The sequence below is a fragment of the Coregonus clupeaformis genome, chromosome 18, assembly GCF_020615455.1.
Source record: "Coregonus clupeaformis isolate EN_2021a chromosome 18, ASM2061545v1, whole genome shotgun sequence".
Taxonomy (NCBI): Eukaryota; Metazoa; Chordata; class Actinopteri; order Salmoniformes; family Salmonidae; genus Coregonus; species Coregonus clupeaformis.
This window is the reverse complement of record NC_059209.1, coordinates 32,875,730-32,898,134: the sequence shown is the minus strand read 5'-3', so window position 1 is coordinate 32,898,134 and position 22,405 is coordinate 32,875,730. Positions and strand designations below refer to the sequence as shown.

The 22,405-nt window shown below is 44.2% G+C and overlaps 1 protein-coding gene across 3 annotated transcripts in view; it reads left to right on the top strand.

Annotated features, from left to right (window-relative positions):
• The first annotated feature begins 12,782 nt into the window (after positions 1–12,782).
• mthfd2l (methylenetetrahydrofolate dehydrogenase (NADP+ dependent) 2 like) overlaps positions 12,783–22,405 on the top strand; it is a 47,183-nt gene continuing 37,560 nt past the window's right edge. For all 3 annotated transcript variants that reach the window (XM_041835866.2, XM_041835865.2, XM_041835864.2), the window contains exons 1-2: positions 12,783–12,936; positions 13,838–14,022. In XM_041835866.2, the coding sequence (XP_041691800.1) occupies positions 12,800–12,936; positions 13,838–14,022 (322 nt within the window). In that variant the 5' untranslated portion in view covers positions 12,783–12,799. The remainder of the gene's footprint in view (positions 12,937–13,837; positions 14,023–22,405) is intronic.

The following is a 22,405-nucleotide window of genomic DNA, read 5'->3' as shown; positions in this document are numbered from 1 at the left end:
ATCCCTATTTTTGCACTTGGCGCCAGCTTTCCTCACGACACCACACCGCTTCCCTCTACACTCAGCTCCTTCCCGGCGGTCATCACCGCACCTGCTACCACAATTAATTCACCCTCACTCTCTTCACGTTCAATTTCCTCCTCTAGCTCTTGCAAAAGTTCTGTGCGATCCTCCATTCCATATTCCCTCAAAACATAGTCATTTTTTCCTTATCCGCCATCTTCTCCGTCAACAGATCTTCACATTATTGTTTAAACAATTCGTTTAATTGTAGTGCTGAGCAATTAACCGACATTTCGGTGTTTTTTTTTTTTGGTTTTTAAACAACTAAATGACCAACGTTGGTTCATTTATTTTAGGTCCATGTTAGCTTTTTTTTATTTATTTGAGCTCAATGTGCACATCGCACAGTTTGTCAGAGACAAATCAGATCCAGCCTGAACTGTGCGATGTTGTAGGGAGTTGTAGTTTCTAACAGGCCAATGTTCTACATCGTATAGCGCATAAAACGTGTTAATTAACTACGATGACCATAATCCATTGCGCATCTACTTGGTCTGTGTTTCTTTTACGCCTGATATGGAAGAGAGAAGAATGCGCGATCTTGAGGTGATATTAACCAGGTTTCCATCCAATCGAATTATGCGAGAAAAGTACGACGGATGAAAAATGTCATAACAGGCCTGATGGAAACAGAACATTTTTCTGTAAACTTTCCAAATGTCTACAAAACTAAATACGCTAGACAAGGTGGGATCTTTTTTTGTGTGGGTAAAATTAATTATATGAGAAATGTCGGTGGAACCATCATATCGATTTGGGAGTCACGCGATGACGTGTTGTGTGGTCCTCCCACTACGAATCGTCAGGAAGCAAGCAGTTTATTAGGCTACAGATGAAATAAAGGATGATGAACTTCACATTGTGTTGAAAGTGCAAGGTGATGAGCTTGATGCTCCTTTCTAATAAATATCGAGGGTCATTTGTGATGCTTGGCTGCCGTTTGACAAAAATAATCTGGCTCTTTTGACCATAATAATCTCATCATTTTTCATACTTGAGTAAAAGTTAAGATACCTTGATAGAAAATGACTCAAGTAAAAGTGAAAGTCACCCAGTAAAATACTACTTGAGTAAAAGTCTAAAAGTATTTGGTTTTAAATATACTTAAGTATCAAAAGTAAATATAATTGCTAAAATATACTTAAGTAGTAAAAGTATAAATCATTTTAAAATCCTTATTTAAAGCAAACCAGAGGGCATCATTTTCTTGTTATTTTTTTGTACAAAATTTACGGATAGCCAGGGGCATGGTCCAACACTCAGACATGTACAAATGAAGCATGTGTTTAGTGAGTCCGCCAGATCAGAGGCAGTAGGGATGACCAGGGATGTTCTCTTGATAAGTGTGTGAATCAGACAATTGTCCTGTCCTGCTAAGCATTCAAAATGTAACGAGTACTTTTGGGTGTCAGGGAAAATGTATGGAGTAAAAAGTACATCATTTTCTTTAGGAATGTAGTGAAGTAAAAGTTGTCAAAAATATAAATAGTCAAGTACAGGTACCCCCCCAAAAAACTACTTAAGTAGTACTTTCAAGTATTTTTACTTAAGTACTTTACACCACTGGCTATATGTGCGCTCTAGCCAACAGTGGAGGAAGCACACTCACTATATAACAGCAAAAAACAATTGTGACAAAACTATCAGTGGAGTTGAAAATGAGATGGAAACCCATTTAATTTGTATTTTTTATTCGGTACATTGGGAATTTACCCACAAAATGTTTTTTTTATGTGCTCTATGTCATCACTCACAGCCTTTTACCTCCAATAATGGAAACACATCTCTGATGGGAAAATGTGTATATAATTTTTATGTGGATTTTAGAATATTCACATGAAACTCTGTGGCCAATTGGATGGAAACCTAGGTATAGAGAGCAGCTGTTGCTTAGCGAGGTACCTCTACCTGAAAATACATGATCTAAGTGATTGATAGTTGGTGTTCAGCAGTCATAAAAGTCTGCCTTATTTAATTTCAAGAACTACAAGATAGTGATTTAGTCAGACAGCAGCTCTGTAGAGATGAGATGATGACTTGGAATGAAATAATAAAGTCATCAGATAAAACAAATGTAATTTACACAACAACTGAACGATTTTATTAAAGTAAAGTAATGCGAATAAATTACGGTTAATAAGTGATAAGCAGTAATGGACAGTCACTACCATCACGGGACTTTTATTCATTGTGCTATTCTATGTTGTTACAGCATTCAACCCACATAACGCATAGTGCATTTTATCTATTCCCTGGGTCATTTAATGTTTCCATGGGTATCTGAGATATTGCCGTTCAAGCAGGCAGGCAGAAATTCGGCTGGTATGATGTAGCATTGCGATAAAGCCACTCTCACTACACTGGAAGTTAATAGGAATACGACTTTTAGATCGCGAAAACGTCTTATCATACACGTCCGATATCAATACTGCCCGATGTCACGACACGGGAGGTTGTCTTCTCTCGAATGAGCCATTGCACCCTGGACTGATATAATATTTTAGCGATATTCCTACTTCGAGAAATTTGTCATTTAAAACAGAGGGTCATTTCTCTTATTTGTCTGCCTCTTCAGTCCAGGGTGCATTGCACGTTGCTGTTGCGAATGTCAGACTCCAATCTGCGAGGCACATCGATCTGCAGGTTGAACATGGTGAGGTTTGAGACTCCTAAATTGATAGTGCAGTTTGTTTAGGCCATTTACAGCTAACTAGATCATAACTTTACAAGTAAAGTTGTGGGGCTTGCTAAAGCGCTTTAAAATCATTTTTGTGGTAGTGGAAGAAGTTAAAAAAAGTTTAATTATATTATTTGAATAGTGAAATCAATTTCAAATGCCCATCCCAAGTCAATAGTGGTAAATAGTTTTGATCAGTAGTAGTGGTCAGTAGTTATGGTCTCTATTTGTGTTGTTGTGGTCAGTAGTTGTGGTTCAGTTGTTATGGTCAGTGGTTGGTTGTGGTCAGTAGTTGTGTGGTTGTGGTCAGTAGTTGTGTGTTTGGTCAGTAGTTGTGGTCAGTAGTGGTCAGTCGTTTTGTGGTCAGTCGTTTTGTGGTCAGTAGTTGTGGTCAGTAGTGGTCAGTAGTTGTGTGGTCATTAGCTGTGGTCAGTAGTTGTGGTCAGTAGTTGTGGTCAGTCGTGTTGTGGTCAGTAGTTGTGTGGTCAGTAGTTGTGTCCAGTAGTTGTGTGGTCAGTAGCTGTGTGGTTGTGGTCAGTTGTTGTGGTCACTAGTCATGTTCAGTGGTTGTGTTCAGAAGTTGTGTGGTTGTGGTCAGTAGTTGTGTGGTCAGCAATTGTGTTGTTGTGGTGAGTAGGTATGTGGTTTTGGTAAGTAGGTATGTCATTCAGTAGTTGTGGTCAGTAGTTGTGGTCAGTAGTGGTCAGTCATTTTGTGGTCAGTAGTTGTGTGGTCAGTAGCTGTGGTCAGTAGTTGTGTGGTCAGTAGCTGTGTGGTTGTGGTCAGTTGTTGTGGTCACTAGTCATGTTCAGTGGTTGTGTTCAGAAGTTGTGTGGTTGTGGTCAGTAGTTGTGGTCAGTAGTTGTGTGGTCAGCAATTGTGTTGTTGTGGTGAGTAGGTATGTGGTTTTGGTAAGTAGGTATGTCATTCAGTAGTTGTGGTCAGTAGTTGTGGTCAGTAGCTATGGTCTGTTGTTGTGGTCAGTAGTTTTGTGGTTAGTAGTTGTGGTTCAGTAGTTGTGGTCAGTAGTTATGGTCAGTAGTTATGGTCTGTAGTTATGGTCTGTTGTTGTGGTCAGTAGTTGTGGTCAGTAGTTATGGTCTGTTGTTGTGGTCAGTAGTGGTCAGTAGTTTTGTTGTCAGTAGTTGTAGTTTAGTAGATGTGTGGTTGTTGTCAGTAGTTGTGGTCAGTAGTTGTGGCCTGTAGTTGTGTGGTCAGTAACTGTGTGGTTGTGGTCAGTAATTGTGGTCAGTGTTCAGAAGTTGTGTGGTTGTGGTCAGTAGTTGTGGTCAGTAATTGTGTGGTTGTGGTCAGTAATTCTGTGGTCAGTAGTTGTGGTCTGTGGTTGTGGTCAGTCGTTGTGGTTAGTAGTTGTGGTCAGTAGTTATGGTCTGTAGTTGTGTTGTTGTGGTCAGTAGTTGTGGGCAGTAGTTGTTTGGTTCAGCAGTTGTGGTCAGTAAATGTGTGGTTGTGGTCAGGAGTTGTTTTCAGGAGTTGAGTTCAGGAGTTGTGTTCAGTAGTTATGGTCTCTAGTTGTGTTGTTGTGGTCAGTAGTTGTGGTCAGTAGTGGTCAGTCGTTTTGTGGTCAGTAGTTGTGTGGTCAGTAGTTGTGGCCTGTAGTTGTGTGGTCAGTAACTGTGTGGTTGTGGTCAGTAATTGTGGTCAGTGTTCAGAAGTTGTGTGGTTGTGGTCAGTAGTTGTGGTCAGTAATTGTGTGGTTGTGGTCAGTAATTCTGTGGTCAGTAGTTGTGGTCTGTGGTTGTGGTCAGTCGTTGTGGTTAGTAGTTGTGGTCAGTAGTTATGGTCTGTAGTTGTGTTGTTGTGGTCAGTAGTTGTGGGCAGTAGTTGTTTGGTTCAGCAGTTGTGGTCAGTAAATGTGTGGTTGTGGTCAGGAGTTGTTTTCAGGAGTTGAGTTCAGGAGTTGTGTTCAGTAGTTATGGTCTCTAGTTGTGTTGTTGTGGTCAGTAGCTGTGGTCAGTAGTTGTGTGGTTGTGGTCAGTAGTTGTGGTCAGTTGTGTGGTTCTGATCATTTGTTGTGTGGTTCAGTAGTTGTGTGTTTGTGGTCAGTAGTTGTAGGCAGTAGTTGAGTGGTTGTGTTTAGGAATTGTCGACAGTAGTTATGGTCTCTAGTTGTGGTCAGTAGTTGTTTGGTTGTGGTCAGTAATTGTGGTCAGTAGTTGTTTGGTTGTGGTCAGTAGTTGTGTGGTTGTGGTCAGTAATTGTGGTCAGTAGTTGTGTGGTTGTGGTCAGTAATTGTGGTCAGTAGTTGTTTGGTTGTGGTCAGTAATTGTGGTCAGTAGTTGTTTGGTTGTGGTCAGTAATTGTGGTCAGTAGTTGTGTGGTTGTGGTCAGTAGTTGTGTGGTTGTGGTCAGTAGTTGTGTGGTTGTGGTCAGTAGTTGTTTGGTTGTGGTCAGTAGTTGTTTGGTTGTGGTCAGTAGTAGTAGTTCAGTTGCTGTTAGCTACTTTTCATCAATCTAAACTCTGACAACTCAAGGAACATTATTATTTTCTGCGAAAATAATCTCTCCTGTTTTATATTTGACAATGTTGAAGCACTTCTGACACCATGTTATGATCTTAGTCAGATATGACTGTACTGAGCAGCAGAGCAACGCGCAAATGGCTCAGCTTTAAAATGTTAGTGATCAATTTAGTGATACCCGAGCCCTACCCGTACCCTAGTTATTGATGAGAAAACAGGCCTTGCCCGGCCCTAACCCGATGTATAATGCCGGGGTCCGTCGGACTCAGGTCAGGTAGCAGAGCTCTACTAGTGAACATTAGAAATCTTCACGGTATCATTCCAGGTCGTCCAAACCGGGGGAAGCATTCGGAATCTTAGCGCTAGATATTCGGTCCGAAACAGATTCACATTAGCTTGGGAATTTTTTCGAGCTATGAAGACGTTCTCTCCCTCCCGAGTTAAGTGTTTCTAGGCAACAGTAGCCTTGGCTAGCTAACAATAAACTTTTTTTCTTTTAAACTAAATAAATACTGCACTCTGACCAGTGGAGGCTGCTGAGGGGAGGACGGTTCATAATAATGGCCGGAACGGAGCAAATGGAATGGCATCAAACACCTGGAAACCAATGTGTTTTGATGTATTTGATACCATTCCACTGATTCCGCTCCAGTCATTACCACGAGCCCGTCCTCCCCAATTAAGGTGACACTAACCTCCTGCGACTCTGACCCACAAAACTAATTTGCTAGATTCACGATAGTGTTGTTAGACAAAGCAAGGAAAGTGAACTTCAAAACGTGATGTCGTTTTATTTGGAATTTGCAGCTGTTGTTGGTAAGTAATGAATCTGCTAGCTTCTGACATTACTTACTGCATCTAGAAAGAGAGCAGTTGATGGGTTACTAAAACAGCTCTATCTATTGATTGGTAGAAGCTATTCCTAGTACTTTTTCAGTTTTGGAAAAGCAGAGAAGTAGAGGACGATTTCATAACCTCTAAGTTTTTGTCTGAATTGTTTGGGGAGTGGTCAAAATGACAGTTGTTTGGAAAAAGTTAGGGGGAAATGTGGTAATACAGTTACTAAAACAGCTGTATCGTTAGATCCTTAGTGAATATTTTGGTTCCTCGAACAGGGGTGGGGGGAGCTGAGGAATATTTCTGTCTATAATAAAGCCCTTTTGTGGGAAAAAACTCATTCTGATTGGCTGGGCCTGGCTCCCCAGATTAGGGCCTAATGAATTTATTTCAATTCACTAATTTCCTTTATATGAACTGTAACTCAGAAAAATCTTTTAAATTGTTGCATGTTGTGTTTATATTTTTGTTCAGTATACATCGTTAGAAACCCTAGCTAACAACGCTAGTTGGCTATGTCATTAGCAGCACTAGCTAGTTAACTACGTCATTAGCAGTGCTAGCTATTTAGCTATCTGGGCTTGGGACCGGCAAAATTGACCCAAAAGAGACACTCTGGCGGAGTTACTTAGTTTTATTTTATTTTTTATTTTTTATTTTTCTTAAGTTTGGTTTGGTTTTTAACCTTATGGTCCACTTAGGAGCCTAGAACAAGTCACAGTAAAACATGAAAATTTTTTACCATAACATTAAAAAAATTTTTTTTGTATACAATCTACATTAACAATCTAAATGGACCAAAAAGAGACAATAGAAAAAAATGTCAATGGCAATGTGATAAAATGATGGTAACTAGTCTGGCTCTAATTCAGGTAAAAAATTAAATAAAAATTCAGACCCCTCTCCACACACACACAGGATGTGCTGGCTCACAGAAAGAGTGGGTCATCGTCAATTTGGTCAAGGCTCTCTATGGCAGGTTCAGCAACTGAGGGAGCTGACTTAAATGAGTAAGCAGCTGATGTGCCAAAAAGCTGCAAAACCTTATCAGGCAGCTGGTGCTCATAGCAAGCCTCACCAGACAGCTTCAGTCCATATCGAATGTACAGGATGGAGTTAAGGGTCTGCAAGGACATTCGATTTCTAAGTTTGCTTTTTACCACACTCATCTGGCTGAATACTCTCTCGACTTCAGCATTCGAGTGTGGCAAGGACAACACAGACACAGCAGCCATGGCAAGTTCTTGAAACGGGTTGATATCAGCTGCATCCCTGAACTTCCAAATCTCACTCCAGAAGCCCAGTGTGTTTTTTGTCTCATTCCATTTACTAAGATGGATGGCACGCCATTGCTGGACAATCTTGTCTATCTCTGCAGGGGAGTAGCCAAGGAGCTTGGCTATTTTTTATATTTCTCCAGGGCTCTTATTGTGCTTTAGTTTCCTCCACATTGAAAACTGACATGTACTGCAATGCTTCGATGTTGTCCGGCAGTCTCACTCTCAACTCATTAGTGAGGGAGATGGTGAAGGCTACACACCGCTTTCGGACATTGTTTTCATCCTCGGGCGCAAGGTGGAGCTCAGCTGCCTTTGACTCAAAAAGGTAACCAAGGTACGGTTTGGGACTGATGTATCCATCTATTGGCCCTTTGAGTACATCAACATTTGCCAGTGGATTCAGCACCCTGCTGCTCACAGACTTGATCAGGCTAACCAAGCTGTCAAGTAGCTTAAGAGGATATACTTGCTCTCCTTCAAAAGCCTTGACGGCCAACTGTACCTCACCCAGCACTGACTTCAAAAAAGTCAGATACAATATGTTTTGTGGATCACTGTACATGGAGTATAAAACCTCAGCCATGTAGCAGTGTTCACTGGACTTGGTGACTGCGAAATGCAGCCTAAGCTCCTCCCACTGGTCCAAAATACGTGAAACCGCGGGTTCAATGGAGAGCCAACGTGTGGCACACGCCTTGGTTATCTGTAAAGGTTTCTCCCCACAGTTGATGGTCTCGTACATGGCCTTGTAGGCCTCCCTGCGCTTTGGAGACACTGAAAACCAGTTATAAGTCTCTCGTACCAAGTACTCCACACTACGGGGGATGGTGTCATTGGAAGCATGACTTACAGCAAGCTGCAGCGAGTGGCACACACAGCGAATAAGAACCAGATCTTTGAGGCCATACTCCTCCTTCAGCACTTTATGGACCCCATTGTTAATCCCCGTCATAACAGAGGCATTGTCAGTCCATATCCCCAGGAGTTTATCTTTTTTTAAGACAACACTTCTCGAGGAAAGCCACAACAGCACGGGCTATAGATTTGGTGGCCTCAGCCTTTTTTGCAGAGTCAATTTTTTAAACCATAAATGGCAGCTTGTTTTGGGTGGAACTGTTATAAGGCCTTGCCTTTTGAGTGTGTTTTTGAGTTGTCATGTGTTTTTTTACATCACTAAGTTTGGCGTAGAAATCAGCTTTACAATACAGGCAGTATGCCTGTGTATCATCTCCAATAAACGTCTTTAACCAGCCTTTGAATTCAGGGTTTGATTCCCACTCCTTTCTGTATTTTTGAGTGTACAGTTTAGACTGAGACGTGATGAGCTAGCCAGCTAGATAATAATAATAATAATATGCCATTTAGCAGACGCTTTTATCCAAAGCGACTTACAGTCGTGTGTGCATACATTTTTGTGTATGGGTGGTCCTGGGGATCGAACCCACTACCTTGGCGTTACAAGCGCCGTGCTCTACCAGCTGAGCTACAGAGGACCACACTAGCTAACCTTAGGTCTCTCCATCGATCAGAAGCAAGGATGGTTCTGCGCTATGTACCGGATTGTAACCACTACTCCGATAAGCACACATTCCTTTTATTGTTTTCCAACCTCTGTAAGCAAGAGGCATTGCTGGAGCCGTGTGATAAGGTAAGCTCTGTTTGCTAGCTGCTAACAAGCAATTTTGGTTAGGTCAAAGATCTGTGGTTAGCTAGGTGCTTATAAAAATTAGCTAGATACAGTACCCACCGACTGTAGTTACGTGTACAACGCACGTTGCCTTCCTTACAAGAAAAAATAAAACCAGCATATGCTAGCTGGTTGTGACCTTTTTATTGACAAGTCTTTAGTGAGCTAGTCAGCTACTTTTTATGTGGTGACATGCTAGCTAGCGTTAGCCCACCACGGAAGGGATATTTAGCTAGCTAGCTAACATTAACTCGCCGTTCGTGTAGTCAGTCTTGCTAGCTAACTTTAGGCTGGTACCATGGCAAGGATAGTTGGTTAGTTAGCATGTCACCACTTAGAAAAGTCTGACTACATGAATGGTGAGCTAACGTTAACTAGCTAGCTAGCTATCACCTGGTGGGCTAGCTAGTTAGGCACCTTGGTTGGCTAGTTAGCTACATTAGCTAAAGTTGGCTAGCTAGCTCACAAAGGACTTATGGGCTCAATGTTTTCCCCTTACAAAACACAAACAGTTTTGTTCCACGAGTTCATCTGTTGTACACGACCAATCAAATGACCTGTGAAGTCAGTCATATATGTCAGCAGGGATGGAAATTAAGTTAGCCCGAGTTTAATACTTTTCAGACTGGGCTAGCAGACAATGTGCCAAACTAGCCTGACACAGCAGTGAAATGGCTAGTAGAAAATGTGGCAAACTAGCCTGAGACAGCAGTGAAATGTTGCCTTTACAAACATCGCATGCCACAGATTTAGGACCTGAATGTAGAAATCGTGGTCTGCTGGCCAGTGGCCAAAATCCTTATGCTACATCCTTGCATGTCAGTCCCTTTTCAGACGATCCCCCTATCAAGTTTGACTTTTTCCCCATGTTTTAGACATGAGGCGTGACATGCGGAACATCAGGTTCACCCCACTGTCACGCTCGTTGACGGACGGGACGGACCAAGGCGCAGCGTGATATGCAAACATGTTTATTAACACGAATAAACACACGACAAAACAATCAACTAACGACACGTGAAGTCCTAAGGTAACACACAACAAACCTTACATGGAACAAGATCCCACAACCCACTAGTGCCAATAGGCTGCCTAAGTATGGTCCCCAATCAGAGACAACGAGCTACAGCTGCCTCTGATTGGGAACCACACCGGCCAACATAGATCTACACATACTAGAATACAAACATAGAAAACTCACAACAAAGAATATACACACCCTGACTCAACATTTAAGCGTCCCCTGAGTCAGGGCGTGACACCCACGAGAAGCAGTGTATGATCAACGCCACCCTCAGCTAGAAGGGATGTCTCTCCCGTCCTGCATTTACCAGAAAAGGAAGCTCCACACAACAAAGGGGGTAAGAAGTAATTTGAACATCACAGATATACATTTCCACTGTGCCCATTATAAAATTAAATGTGAATTGTGTTGTACTACTGAATGAAACTGTGAGGAGATGCACTCGGATCAGCCTTTGTGTCACGACTTCCTCCGAAGCTGCCTCCCCTCCTTGTTTCGGGCAGGCTTCGGCGTTAGTCGTCACCGGCCTTCTAGCCACTGCCGCTGCCGCTCCATATCTCATCATTCCATTTGTCTTGTCTTGTCAATTACACACACCTGGTTCATATTCCCCTCATTAGTACGTGTTTAAGTGTTCCCTCTGCCCCCATGTCCTTGTGGGTGATTGTTCTTTGTGAGGATTAGTAGCTCGGTTGAGCTCAGTATTTTGTGTTGCCGGGGTATTTTCCCCGTGTGCATGTTTGTTCCAGTGCGCCTGTTTTGCGCACTGGACTGGTTACGCTGGATTACGGAATAAACTCGGTATACTGGGATTTACCCTCCTGCGCCTGACTCCTTCAAATCACCCATCACACTTTGTGATTGAACTTACGTTAACTACATTACTGTAGTTGGCTACGTTGAGCAAAACTTATTCTAGGAGACTATTGTGTGTGTATGAATATTTTTGGACCAATGGCTTCCCTGAAAACAGGTACTGACAGGAGGCGCGATGAGAATGTTGATCCAGTGCCCCCCCAAAAAAACTGATTGGAATAAAACCTAGGTAAGAACAAAATATGATTTGTGCAAAAACTATTTACAAGATATTTACAGATGTTCACTGTTAAAGTGCCAACTTTGGGAGCATGTGGTCCTCTAGTCCAGCAATAGGAGTCTGCCAGAGGTCAGAGGTCGTCACACTGAATGGGGACGGTGATGGAGGCTTTGGTTTGCTGTTTATTGAGCAATATGAGATGGAACAGAGTTCCATGCATTAATGGCTCTATGTCCTGGATTTGGGGACTGGGAAAAGACCCCTGGTGGCATGTCTGGTGGGGTAAGTGTGTGTCAGAGCTGTGCGTAAGTTGACTATGCAAACAATTTGGGATTTTCAACACATTAATGTTTCTTATAAAAAGAAGAAGTGATGCAGTCAGTCTCTCCTCAACTCTTAGCCAAGAGAGACTGGCATGCATAGTGTTTATCTGTGGCCCACTTTACAGACAACACCCCATCCAACGACTGTGAACGTCTTGAAATGCATCCGTTGTAAGAAATGTGCTATATAAATCAAGTTTGATTTGATTGATGAAATTACAGCTGTAGAATATTTAATAAACTGTCAATTTCACATGAGGACAAGTGCAGTTTTTCCATAAACTTTTAATTGATAACTTGGGATTTTATCACTTGACATATCAATCATATAGTGGGAAGGATCCTATAAATCAACTGTGTGAATGCATGTACCACTCCGAATAAATAAACACTGTGCCTTTGAAGATTTGTCTCTGGTCATGAAACTCCAATGCAGGCTGGATGTATAAACTAAGTCTTATTCTGAACGTCAATAGATTTTTAGATTCATTCTCATCAATGACAACATTCTAGAACTGAGTTATCACTCATTGAAGTCTGGTATCCGGTGTAATCTGGCTAATGATTATATAATTGATAAAGTGGCTCTTTCCTTGTACAATGTTGACAGCTGTATAGAACACATTGTATTGCTTAGATGCTCTAACTTCACTTAATAGCAACACTCACCGACACGGGATAAACTTTATCCCTCATTATTAAATAAGGCTACCAAACTGCTGGGACAGAACAGACCTGGCTGCAGGGCATCCTCATGCAGTTCCAGCAGGACTTTTACTAGATCAAAGAGAGAGCACAGCAGGATAAAGCTCTCTCTCTGTGACGACTCCCCCATCCTGAGTGAGTGTGATCACACCTCTTCAAACTGTCCTGCAGACGAGGATAGTACCCCCCCACCAAGCACTGAACACACCCAGGTCCCACAACTGCACTGCTCCTCCATCACTAAGAGGGATACATTCACAGAGCTGGAGAGAGAAATGGTGGAGCTCAGAGAGCTGGTCCACACAATTTCTGCTGTACCAAAACGCAATGATGCTGTAGGTTTGATCAAGGCTGGCTGAATGCACAGAGCAAATTCAGGAAGTAGCATTAGCCACTAGAATGTGTTGGAAAATGGTGTTTCATAAAGAAAGTATGCATATTTTACATGTTTTTTCCTGCCTTCTCGCCATTAAATATCGTTAAGGAGGAAATCTATGCATTTGCAGCCTGAATGGAGAATGTTTTAGGTTTGAACCGGTCCACGGGGGATACGAGTGTATTGCCAGCTGCATAAAATGCATTTGGACGGTAAAATGAAACCATCAATCCCAAATATCGCCATCTGCCGGCCTTTGGGCTACCCCCTATCCACAGTCACACACACACAGTGGCGGGGCGGGCAACATGGCGGCCTCTATCTCCCCGCTACGCTCCTCCTTCAGGATTTGTAACGGTCTGTCCTTCCACCACTGCCGAGCAAAACTGCGTATGCACAGAAAGTGCGAGAGCCAGAGAAGACATCTCCATGAGTCGGTCACCAGGTAAAAAGCAAGAAACATGTCGGAGAGTGAGTGAGGGAGACAGAGAGGAGGGATGCTCGATACTGCTGCTAGTTTATACCGGTGAAGGGTGACTGTTCGTCACGTGTCAATCGGTGAGATTGTAGCAAGGGCAGGTGCTATCTGGCGGAAAATAACGGGGGGGGCAGATTTTTAAGACGATAGATAAGATGATAGCTAGCTACTGTCAACAAACGCGTCGAACTTGCATTGCATTGCATTAATTTTTGCATTATCTCTCTGACAATCGGTCCGTGAAGAGCATTGCTGTTGGCGCTGGGGATGCAATGAGGTTGAGGTTGTTAGCCAGCTAGTTAGTTATCTCGGCTCAGTTCAGCTTGGCATTGGTTAACAAGGTTACAATAGGACTGACAATTCACGTTGTGTGCCAAAGATAACTCCTGTCAGATCAAGTTGAGATGACACACTGTGACTTCAGTCTAGTCAATAATATAATATGCCATTTAGCAGACGCTTACAGTCATGTGCGCATACATTTATACGTACGGGGATCGAACCCACTACCCTGGCGTTACAAGCGCCATGCTCTACCAACTGAGCTACAGAGGACCTCTAGTCTAGTTTTGGAGACCCTTACACTACTCAAATGATACTGACAGTGCTTTTGATGATATCAACCAGTAAATAGATGGGATTTAATTATAGCAAGTTAATAATAGCGCCACATCTCAAAGCCACCTTGCCCCCTGCAACATTCTAGTAACCTCATGTGATGTTGTAATATTCAGCCAGGCTACAAAGTATGTTCCAATGTCTGCTTGTATCTGTGTGTGTGTGTGTGTGTTTGTGTCTGTGACTGTGTGTCTGTTTGTGTGTAACTGTACGTTTTGTGTATTTACTGTACATATGTTTGTGTGTGCAGGCATGCTGCAGTGGTGGTGTCAGGGACGGAGATGGCCCGTCAGATTCACAGAGAGATCCAGAGGGAGGTGGAAGAGCTGGTCACTGGCGGCAACATGAGACCCCACCTGGGTGTGGTGTTGGTTGGGGACGACCCGGCTAGCCACACCTACGTCCGGAACAAGACCAGAGCTGCTAGTATACTGGGTAGGAAGGGTAGACACACACACGCACACACACACACACACACACACATTAACACACACACACACACACACATTAACACACACACATTAACACACATGAACACACACACACACACACATTAACACACATTAACACACATGAACACACACACACACATGAACACACACACACACACACACACAAAGCTCTAGGAAAACCTGTCTGTCTAAACAATGAACGAGTGTCTGTTATTTTATATGCAGATTGCATTGTATTGATCTCTGAAACTGAAGATAAGTTTCAAGAATTGTTTAATATTGTTTTTAACTGGTGTGAACAATGGAAACGGAATATCAATGTAGACACAACTAAGGTAGTCCACCATAGGAACTCAGCAGGGCCTTCCACCATAGGAACTCAGCAGGGCCTTTCACCATAGGAACTCAGCAGGGCCTTCCACCATAGGAACTCAGCAGGGCCTTTCACCATAGGAACTCAGCAGGGCCTTCCACCATAGGAACTCAGCAGGGCCTTCCACCATAGGAACTCAGCAGGGCCTTCCACCATAGGAACTCAGCAGGGCCTTCCACCATAGGAACTCAGCAGGGCCTTCCACCATAGGAACTCAGCAGGGCCTTCCACCATAGGAACTCAGCAGGGCCTTCCACCATAGGAACTCAGCAGGGCCTTCCACCATAGGAACTCAGCAGGGCCTTCCACCATAGGAACTCAGCAGGGCCTTTCACTATAGGAACTCAGCAGTTCATAGCTAACCATGTGAATGGTGCCCTTGGTGACATTATTGCGTAAAGTGTAAAGCTAAGTGTAAAGCCGTTTCACTGAACTGTTTCATTCATTGGTGCTACCTATTATTACATATGCTGCAGCAGTGTGGGGGCAGCAGTGTTGGGGCAGCAGTGTTGGGGCAGCAGTGTGGGGGCAGCAGTGTTGGGGCAGCAGTGTTGGGGCAGCAGTGTTGGCAGCAGTGTGGGGCAGCAGTGTAGGGGCAGCAGTGTGGGGGCAGCAGTGTTGGGGAAGCAGTGTTGAGGGCAGCAGTGTGGGGGCAGCAGTGTTGGGGGCGGCAGTGTGGGGCGGGCAGTGTGGGGCGGCAGTGTAAGAGGGCGGCAGTGTTGGGGGCGGCAGTGTGAGGGCGGCAGTGTTAGGGCGGCAGTGTTGGGGCGGCAGTGTGGAAGGCAGTGTTGGGGGCGGCAGTGTTAAGGCAGTGTTGAGGGCGGCAGTGTTGGGGCGGCAGTGTGGGGGCGGCAGTGTTGGGGCGGCAGTGTTGGGGCGGCAGTGTAAGCGGCAGTGTGGGCGGCAGTGTTAAGGCGGCAGTGTTGGGGCAGCAGTGTGGGGAGCAGCAGTGTTAAGGGCAGTGTGGGGGCAGCAGTGTGGAGGCAGCAGTGTTGGGGCAGCAGTGTGGGGGCAGCAGTATGGGGGAGGCAGCAGTGTTAGGGCAGCAGGTTGGGGCAGCAGTGTTGGGGCAGCAGTGTGGGGGCAGCAGTGTAGAGGGCAGCAGTGTGGGGGCAGCAGTGTTAAGGGCAGTGTGGGGGCAGCGTGGGCAGCAGTGTTGGGGACAGCAGTGTGGGGGCAGCAGTGTTAGCCAGCAGTGTGTGGGGCAGCAGTGTTGGGGGCAGCAGTGTAGGGCAGCAGTGTTGGGGCAGCAGTGTAGCAGCAGTGTGCAGCGTGTTGGGGCAGCAGTGTTAGGGGCAGCAGTGGCAGCAGTGTAAAGGGGCAGTGTGGGGGGCAGCAGTGTTGGGGGCAGCAGTGTTATGCGCGCGCAGTGTTAGCGCAGCAGTGTTAAAGGGCAGCAGTGTTATGCCGCAGCAGTGTTGGGGCAGCAGTGTTGGGGCAGCAGTGTTATGCTGCAGCAGTGTTGGGGCAGCAGTGTTATGCTGCAGCAGTGTTGGGGCAGCAGTGTTATGCTGCAGCAGTGTGGGGGCAGCAGTGTTGGGGCAGCAGTGTTATGCTGCAGCAGTGTTGGGGCAGCAGTGTTGGGGCAGCAGTGTTATGCTGCAGCAGTGTGGGGGCAGCAGTGTTATGCTGCAGCAGTGTTGGGGCAGCAGTGTTGGGGCAGCAGTGTTATGCTGCAGCAGTGTAGAAGGGCAGTGTTGGGGCAGCAGTGTTATGCTGCAGCAGTGTGGGGGCAGCAGTGTTATGCTGCAGCAGTGTTGGGGCAGCAGTGTTGGGGCAGCAGTGTTATGCTGCAGCAGTGTTGGGGCAGCAGTGTTGGGGCAGCAGTGTTGGGGCAGCAGTATTGGGGCAGCAGTGTGGGGCAGCAGTGTTGGGGCAGCAGTGTGGGGCAGCAGTGTGGGGGCAGCAGTGTTGGGGCAGCAGTGTTGGGGCAGCAGTATTGGGGCAGCAGTGTGGGGCAGCAGTGTGGGGGCAGCAGTGTTGGGGCAGCAGTGTTATGCTGCAGCAGTATTTTACAGACATTATACTGGTGTTAATGCTGTTCATAACCATGCTGCAGCTTTGACCTTGGTGTGGGTAAATACACTCCAAATGCTGTTATTCAAGGAGATACAGTGGGGAAAAAAAGTATTTAGTCAGCCACCAATTGTGCAAGTTCTCCCACTTGAAAAGATGAGAGAGGCCTGTAATTTTCACCATAGGTACACGTCAACTATGACAGACAAATTGAGGAAAAAAAATCCAGAAAATCACATTGTAGGATTTTTAATGAATTTATTTGCAAATTATGGTGGAAAATAAGTATTTGGTCACCTACAAACAAGCAAGATTTCTGGCTCTCACAGACCTGTAACTTCTTCTTTAAGAGGCTCCTCTGTCCTCCACTCGTTACCTGTATTAATGGCACCTGTTTGAACTTGTTATCAGTATAAAAGACACCTGTCCACAACCTCAAACAGTCACACTCCAAACTCCACTATGGCCAAGGCCAAAGAGCTGTCAAAGGACACCAGAAACAAAATTGTAGACCTGCACCAGGCTGGGAAGACTGAATCTGCAATAGGTAAGCAGCTTGGTTTGAAGAAATCAACTGTGGGAGCAATTATTAGGAAATGGAAGACATACAAGACCACTGATAATCTCCCTCGATCTGGGGCTCCACGCAAGATCTCACCCCGTGGGGTCAAAATGATCACAAGAACGGTGAGCAAAAATCCCAGAACCACACGGGGGGACCTAGTGAATGACCTGCAGAGAGCTGGGACCAAAGTAACAAAGCCTACCGTCAGTAACACACTACGCCGCCAGGGACTCAAATCCTGCAGTGCCAGACGTGTCCCCCTGCTTAAGCCAGTACATGTCCAGGCCCATCTGAAGTTTGCTAGGGTGCATTTGGATGATCCAGAAGAGGATTGGAAGAATGTCATATGGTCAGATGAAACCAAAATATAACTTTTTGGTAAAAACGCAACTCGTCGTGTTTGGTGGACAAAGAATGCTGAGTTGCATCCAAAGAACACCATACCTACTGTGAAGCATGGGGGGTGGAAAACATCATGCTTTGGGGCTGTTTTTTCTGCAAAGGGACCAGGACGACTGATCCGTAAAGGAAAGAATGAATAGGGCCATGTATCGTGAGATTTTGAGTGAAAACCTCCTTCCATCAGCAAGGGCATTGAAGATGAAACGTGGCTGGGTCTTTCAGCATGACAATGATCCCAAACACACCGCCCGGGCAACGAAGGAGTGGCTTCGTAAGAAGCATTTCAAGGTCCTGGAGTGGCCTAGCCAGTCTCCAGATCTCAACCCCATAGAAAATCTTTGGAGGGAGTTGAAAGTCTGTGTTGCCCAGCGACAGCCCCAAAACATCACTGCTCTAGAGGAGATCTGCATGGAGGAATGGGCCAAAATACCAGCAACAGTGTGTGAAAACCTTGTGAAGACTTACAGAAAACGTTTGACCTGTGTCATTGCCAACAAAGGGTATATAACAAAGTATTGAGAAACTTTTGTTATTGACCAAATACTTATTTTCCACCATAATTTGCAAATAAATTCATTAAAAATCCTACAATGTGATTTTCTGGATTATTTTTTCTCATTTTGTCTGTCATAGTTGGCGTGTACCTATGATGAAAATTACAGGCCTCTCTCATCTTTTTAAGTGGGAGACCTTGCACAATTGGTGGCTGACTAAATACTTTTTCCCCCCACTGTATGGGCTGGATAACTCTATGGCATTAAATTCGCAGAGATTTTGCAGCATGCCGAATGCTTCAAGTGCAGTCTCAAAAACCATCAAGCGCTATGATGAAACTGGCTCTCATGAGGACCGCCACAGGAATGGAACACCCAGAGTTACCTCTGCTGCAGAAGATAAGTTCATTAGAGTTACCAGCCTCAGAAATTGCAGCCCAAATAAATGCTTCACAGAGTTCAAGTAACCGACACATCTCAACATCAACTGTTCAGAGGAGACTGTGTGAATCAGGCCTTCAGGGTCGAATTGCTGCAAAGAAACCACTACTAAAGGACACCAATAATAAGAAGAGACTTGCTTGGGCCAAGAAACACGAGCAATGGACATTAGACCGGTGGAAATGTGTCCTTTGGTCTGGAGTCCAAATTTGAGATCTTTGGTTCCAACCGCCGTGTCTTTGTGAGACACGGTGTATGTGGGTGAATGGATGATCTCCACATGTGTATTTCCCACCGTAAAGCATGGAGGAGGAGGTGTTATGGTGTGGGGGTGCTTTGCTGGTGACACTGTCTGTGTTTTATTTAGAAATTCAAGGCACACTTAACCAGCATGGCTACCACAGCATCCTGCAGCGATACGCCATCCCATCTGGTTTGGGCTTAGTGGGACTATCATTTGTTTTTCAGCAGGACAATGACCCAACACACCTCCAGGCTGTGTGAGGGCTATTTTACCAAGAAGGAGAGTGATGGAGTGCTGCATCAGATGACCTGGCCTCCACAATCTCCCAACCTCAACCAAATTGAGATGGTTTGGGATGAGTCGGACGGCAGAGTGAAGGAAAAGCAGCCAACAAGTGCTCAGCATAGAGTGGGGAAAAAAAGTATTTAGTCAGCCACCAATTGTGCAAGTTCTCCCACTTAAAAAGATGAGAGAGGCCTGTAATTTTCATAATAGGTACACGTCAACTATGACAGACAAATTGAGGAAAAAAAATCCAGAAAATCACATTGTAGGATTTTTAATGAATTTATTTGCAAATTATGGTGGAAAATAAGTATTTGGTCACCTACAAACAAGCAAGATTTCTGGCTCTCACAGACCTGTAATTTCTTATTTAAGAGGCTCCTCTGTCCTCCACTCGTTACCTGTATTAATGGCACCTGTTTGAACTTGTTATCAGTATAAAAGACACCTGTCCACAACCTCAAACAGTCACACTCCAAACTCCACTATGGCCAAGACCAAAGAGCTGTCAAAGGACACCAGAAACAAAATTGTAGACCTGCACCAGGCTGGGAAGACTGAATATGCAATAGGTAAGCAGCTTGGTTTGAAGAAATCAACTGTGGGAGCAATTATTAGGAAATGGAAGACATACAAGACCACTGATAATCTCCCTCGATCTGGGGCTCCACGCAAGATCTCACCCCGTGGGGTCAAAATGATCAAAGAACGGTGAGCAAAAATCCCAGAACCACACGGGGGGACCTAGTGAATGACCTGCAGAGAGCTGGGACCAAAGTAACAAAGCCTACCATCAGTAACACACTACGCTGCCACAGACTCAAATCCTGCAGTGCGAGACGTGTCCCCCTGCTTAAGCCAGTACATGTCCAGGCCCGTCTGAAGTTTGCTAGAGTGCATTTGGATGATCCAGAAGAGGATTGGGAGAATGTCATATGGTCAGATGAAACCAAAATAGAACTTTTTGGTAAAAACTCAACTCGTCGTGTTTGGAGGACAAAGAATGCTGAGTTGCATCCAAAGAACACCATACCTACTGTGAAGCATGGGGGTGGAAACATCATGGTTTGGGGCTGTTTTTCTGCAAAGGGACCAGGACGACTGATCCGTGTAAAGGAAAGAATGAATGGGGCCATGTATCGTGAGATTTTGAGTGAAAACCTCCTTCCATCAGCAAGGGCATTGAAGATGAAACGTGGCTGGGTCTTTCAGCATGACAATGATCCCAAACACACCGCCCGGGCAACGAAGGAGTGGCTTCGTAAGAAGCATTTCAAGGTCCTGGAGTGGCCTAGCCAGTCTCCAGATCTCAACCCCATAGAAAATCTTTGGAGGGAGTTGGAAAGTCCGTGTTGCCCAGCGACAGCCCCAAAACATCACTGCTCTAGAGGAGATCTGCATGGAGGAATGGGCCAAAATACCAGCAACAGTGTGTGAAAACCTTGTGAAGACTTACAGAAAACGTTTGACCTGTGTCATTGCCAACAAAGGGTATATAACAAAGTATTGAGAAACTTTTGTTATTGACCAAATACTTATTTTCCACCATAATTTGCAAATAAATTCATTAAAAATCCTACAATGTGATTTTCTGGATTTTTTTTTCTCATTTTGTCTGTCATAGTTGACGTGTACCTATGATGAAAATTACAGGCCTCTCTCATATTTTTAAGTGGGAGAACTTGCACAATAGGTGGCTGACTAAATACTTTTTTTCCCCACTGTATGTGGGAACTCCTTCAAGACTGTTGGAAAAGCATTCCAGGTGAAGCTGGTTGAGAGAATGCCAAGAGTGTGCAAAGCTGTCATCAAGGCAAAGGGTGGCTATTTGAAGAATCTCAAATATATAAAATAGATTTTGATTTGTTTAACACTTTTTTGGTTACTATATGATTCCATATGTGTTATTTCATAGTTTTGATGTCTTCACTATTATTCTACAATGTAGAAAATAGTAAAAATAAAGAAAAACCCTTGAATGAGTAGGTGTTCTAAAACTTTTGACCGGTAGTGTATCCATGTCAAAGCCTTTTTTCACTCCATTCATATGACTCTGCTCACTGATACCTACTGCCTTTATCACTTTTGGGACAGAACCCTATGTACGTACAGTTTTATCCATATCGAAGCTCTTTCGCAAAATGTTGATGTGGAGTGGCCCCTCTCGCTTTTGAGACTGGTTGCAACACACTAGATAAAGTGTTTGTACTTTTTGTAACGATGGTGCCATTGAAACAGAAACTCATGCCTTGCTTTACTGTGGGTTATGAAACGACATTAGGGATGATCTTTACTGTGGGTTATGAAACGACATTAGGGATGATCTTTACTGTGGGTTATGAAACGACATTAGGGATGAACTTTACTGTGGGTTATGAAACGACATTAGGGATGATCTTTACTGTGGGTTATGAAACGACATCAGGGATGATCTTTACTGTGGGTTCTGAAACGACATTAGGGATGATCTTTACTGTGGGTTCTGAAACGACATTAGGGATGATCTTTACTGTGGGTTATGAAACGACATTAGGGATGATCTTTACTGTGGGTTATGAAACGACATTAGGGATGATCTTTACTGTGGGTTATGAAACGACATTAGGGATGATCTTTACTGTGGGTTATGAAACGACATTAGGGATGAACTTTACTGTGGGTTATGAAACGACATTAGGGATGATCTTTACTGTGGGTTATGAAACGACATTAGGGATGATCTTTACTGTGGGTTCTGAAACGACATTAGGGATGATCTTTACTGTGGGTTCTGAAACGACATTAGGGATGATCTTTACTGTGGGTTGTGAAACGACATTAGGGATGATCTTTACTGTGGGTTATGAAACGACATTAGGGATGATCTTTACTGTGGGTTATGAAACGACATTAGGGATGATCTTTACTGTGGGTTATGAAACGACATTAGGGATGATCTTTACTGTGGGTTCTGAAACGACATTAGGGATGATCTTTACTGTGGGTTATGAAACGACATTAGGGATGATCTTTACTGTGGGTTCTGAAACGACATTAGGGATGATCTTTACTGTGGGTTATGAAACGACATTAGGGATGATCTTTACTGTGGGTTATGAAACGACATTAGGGATGATCTTTACTGTGGGTTATGAAACGACATTAGGGATGATCTTTACTGTGGGTTCTGAAACGACATTAGGGATGATCTTTACTGTGGGTTATGAAACGACATTAGGGATGATCTTTACTGTGGGTTCTGAAACGACATTAGGGATGATCTTTACTGTGGGTTATGAAACGACATTAGGGATTATTTTTACTGTGGGTTCTGAAACGACATTAGGGATGATCTTTACTGTGGGTTATGAAACGACATTAGGGATGATCTTTACTGTGGGTTATGAAACGACATTAGGGATGATCTCTACTGTGGGTTATGAAACGACATTAGGGATGATCTTTACTGTGGGTTCTGAAACGACATTAGGGATGATCTTTACTGTGGGTTCTGAAACGACATTAGGGATGATCTTTACTGTGGGTTATGAAACGACATTAGGGATG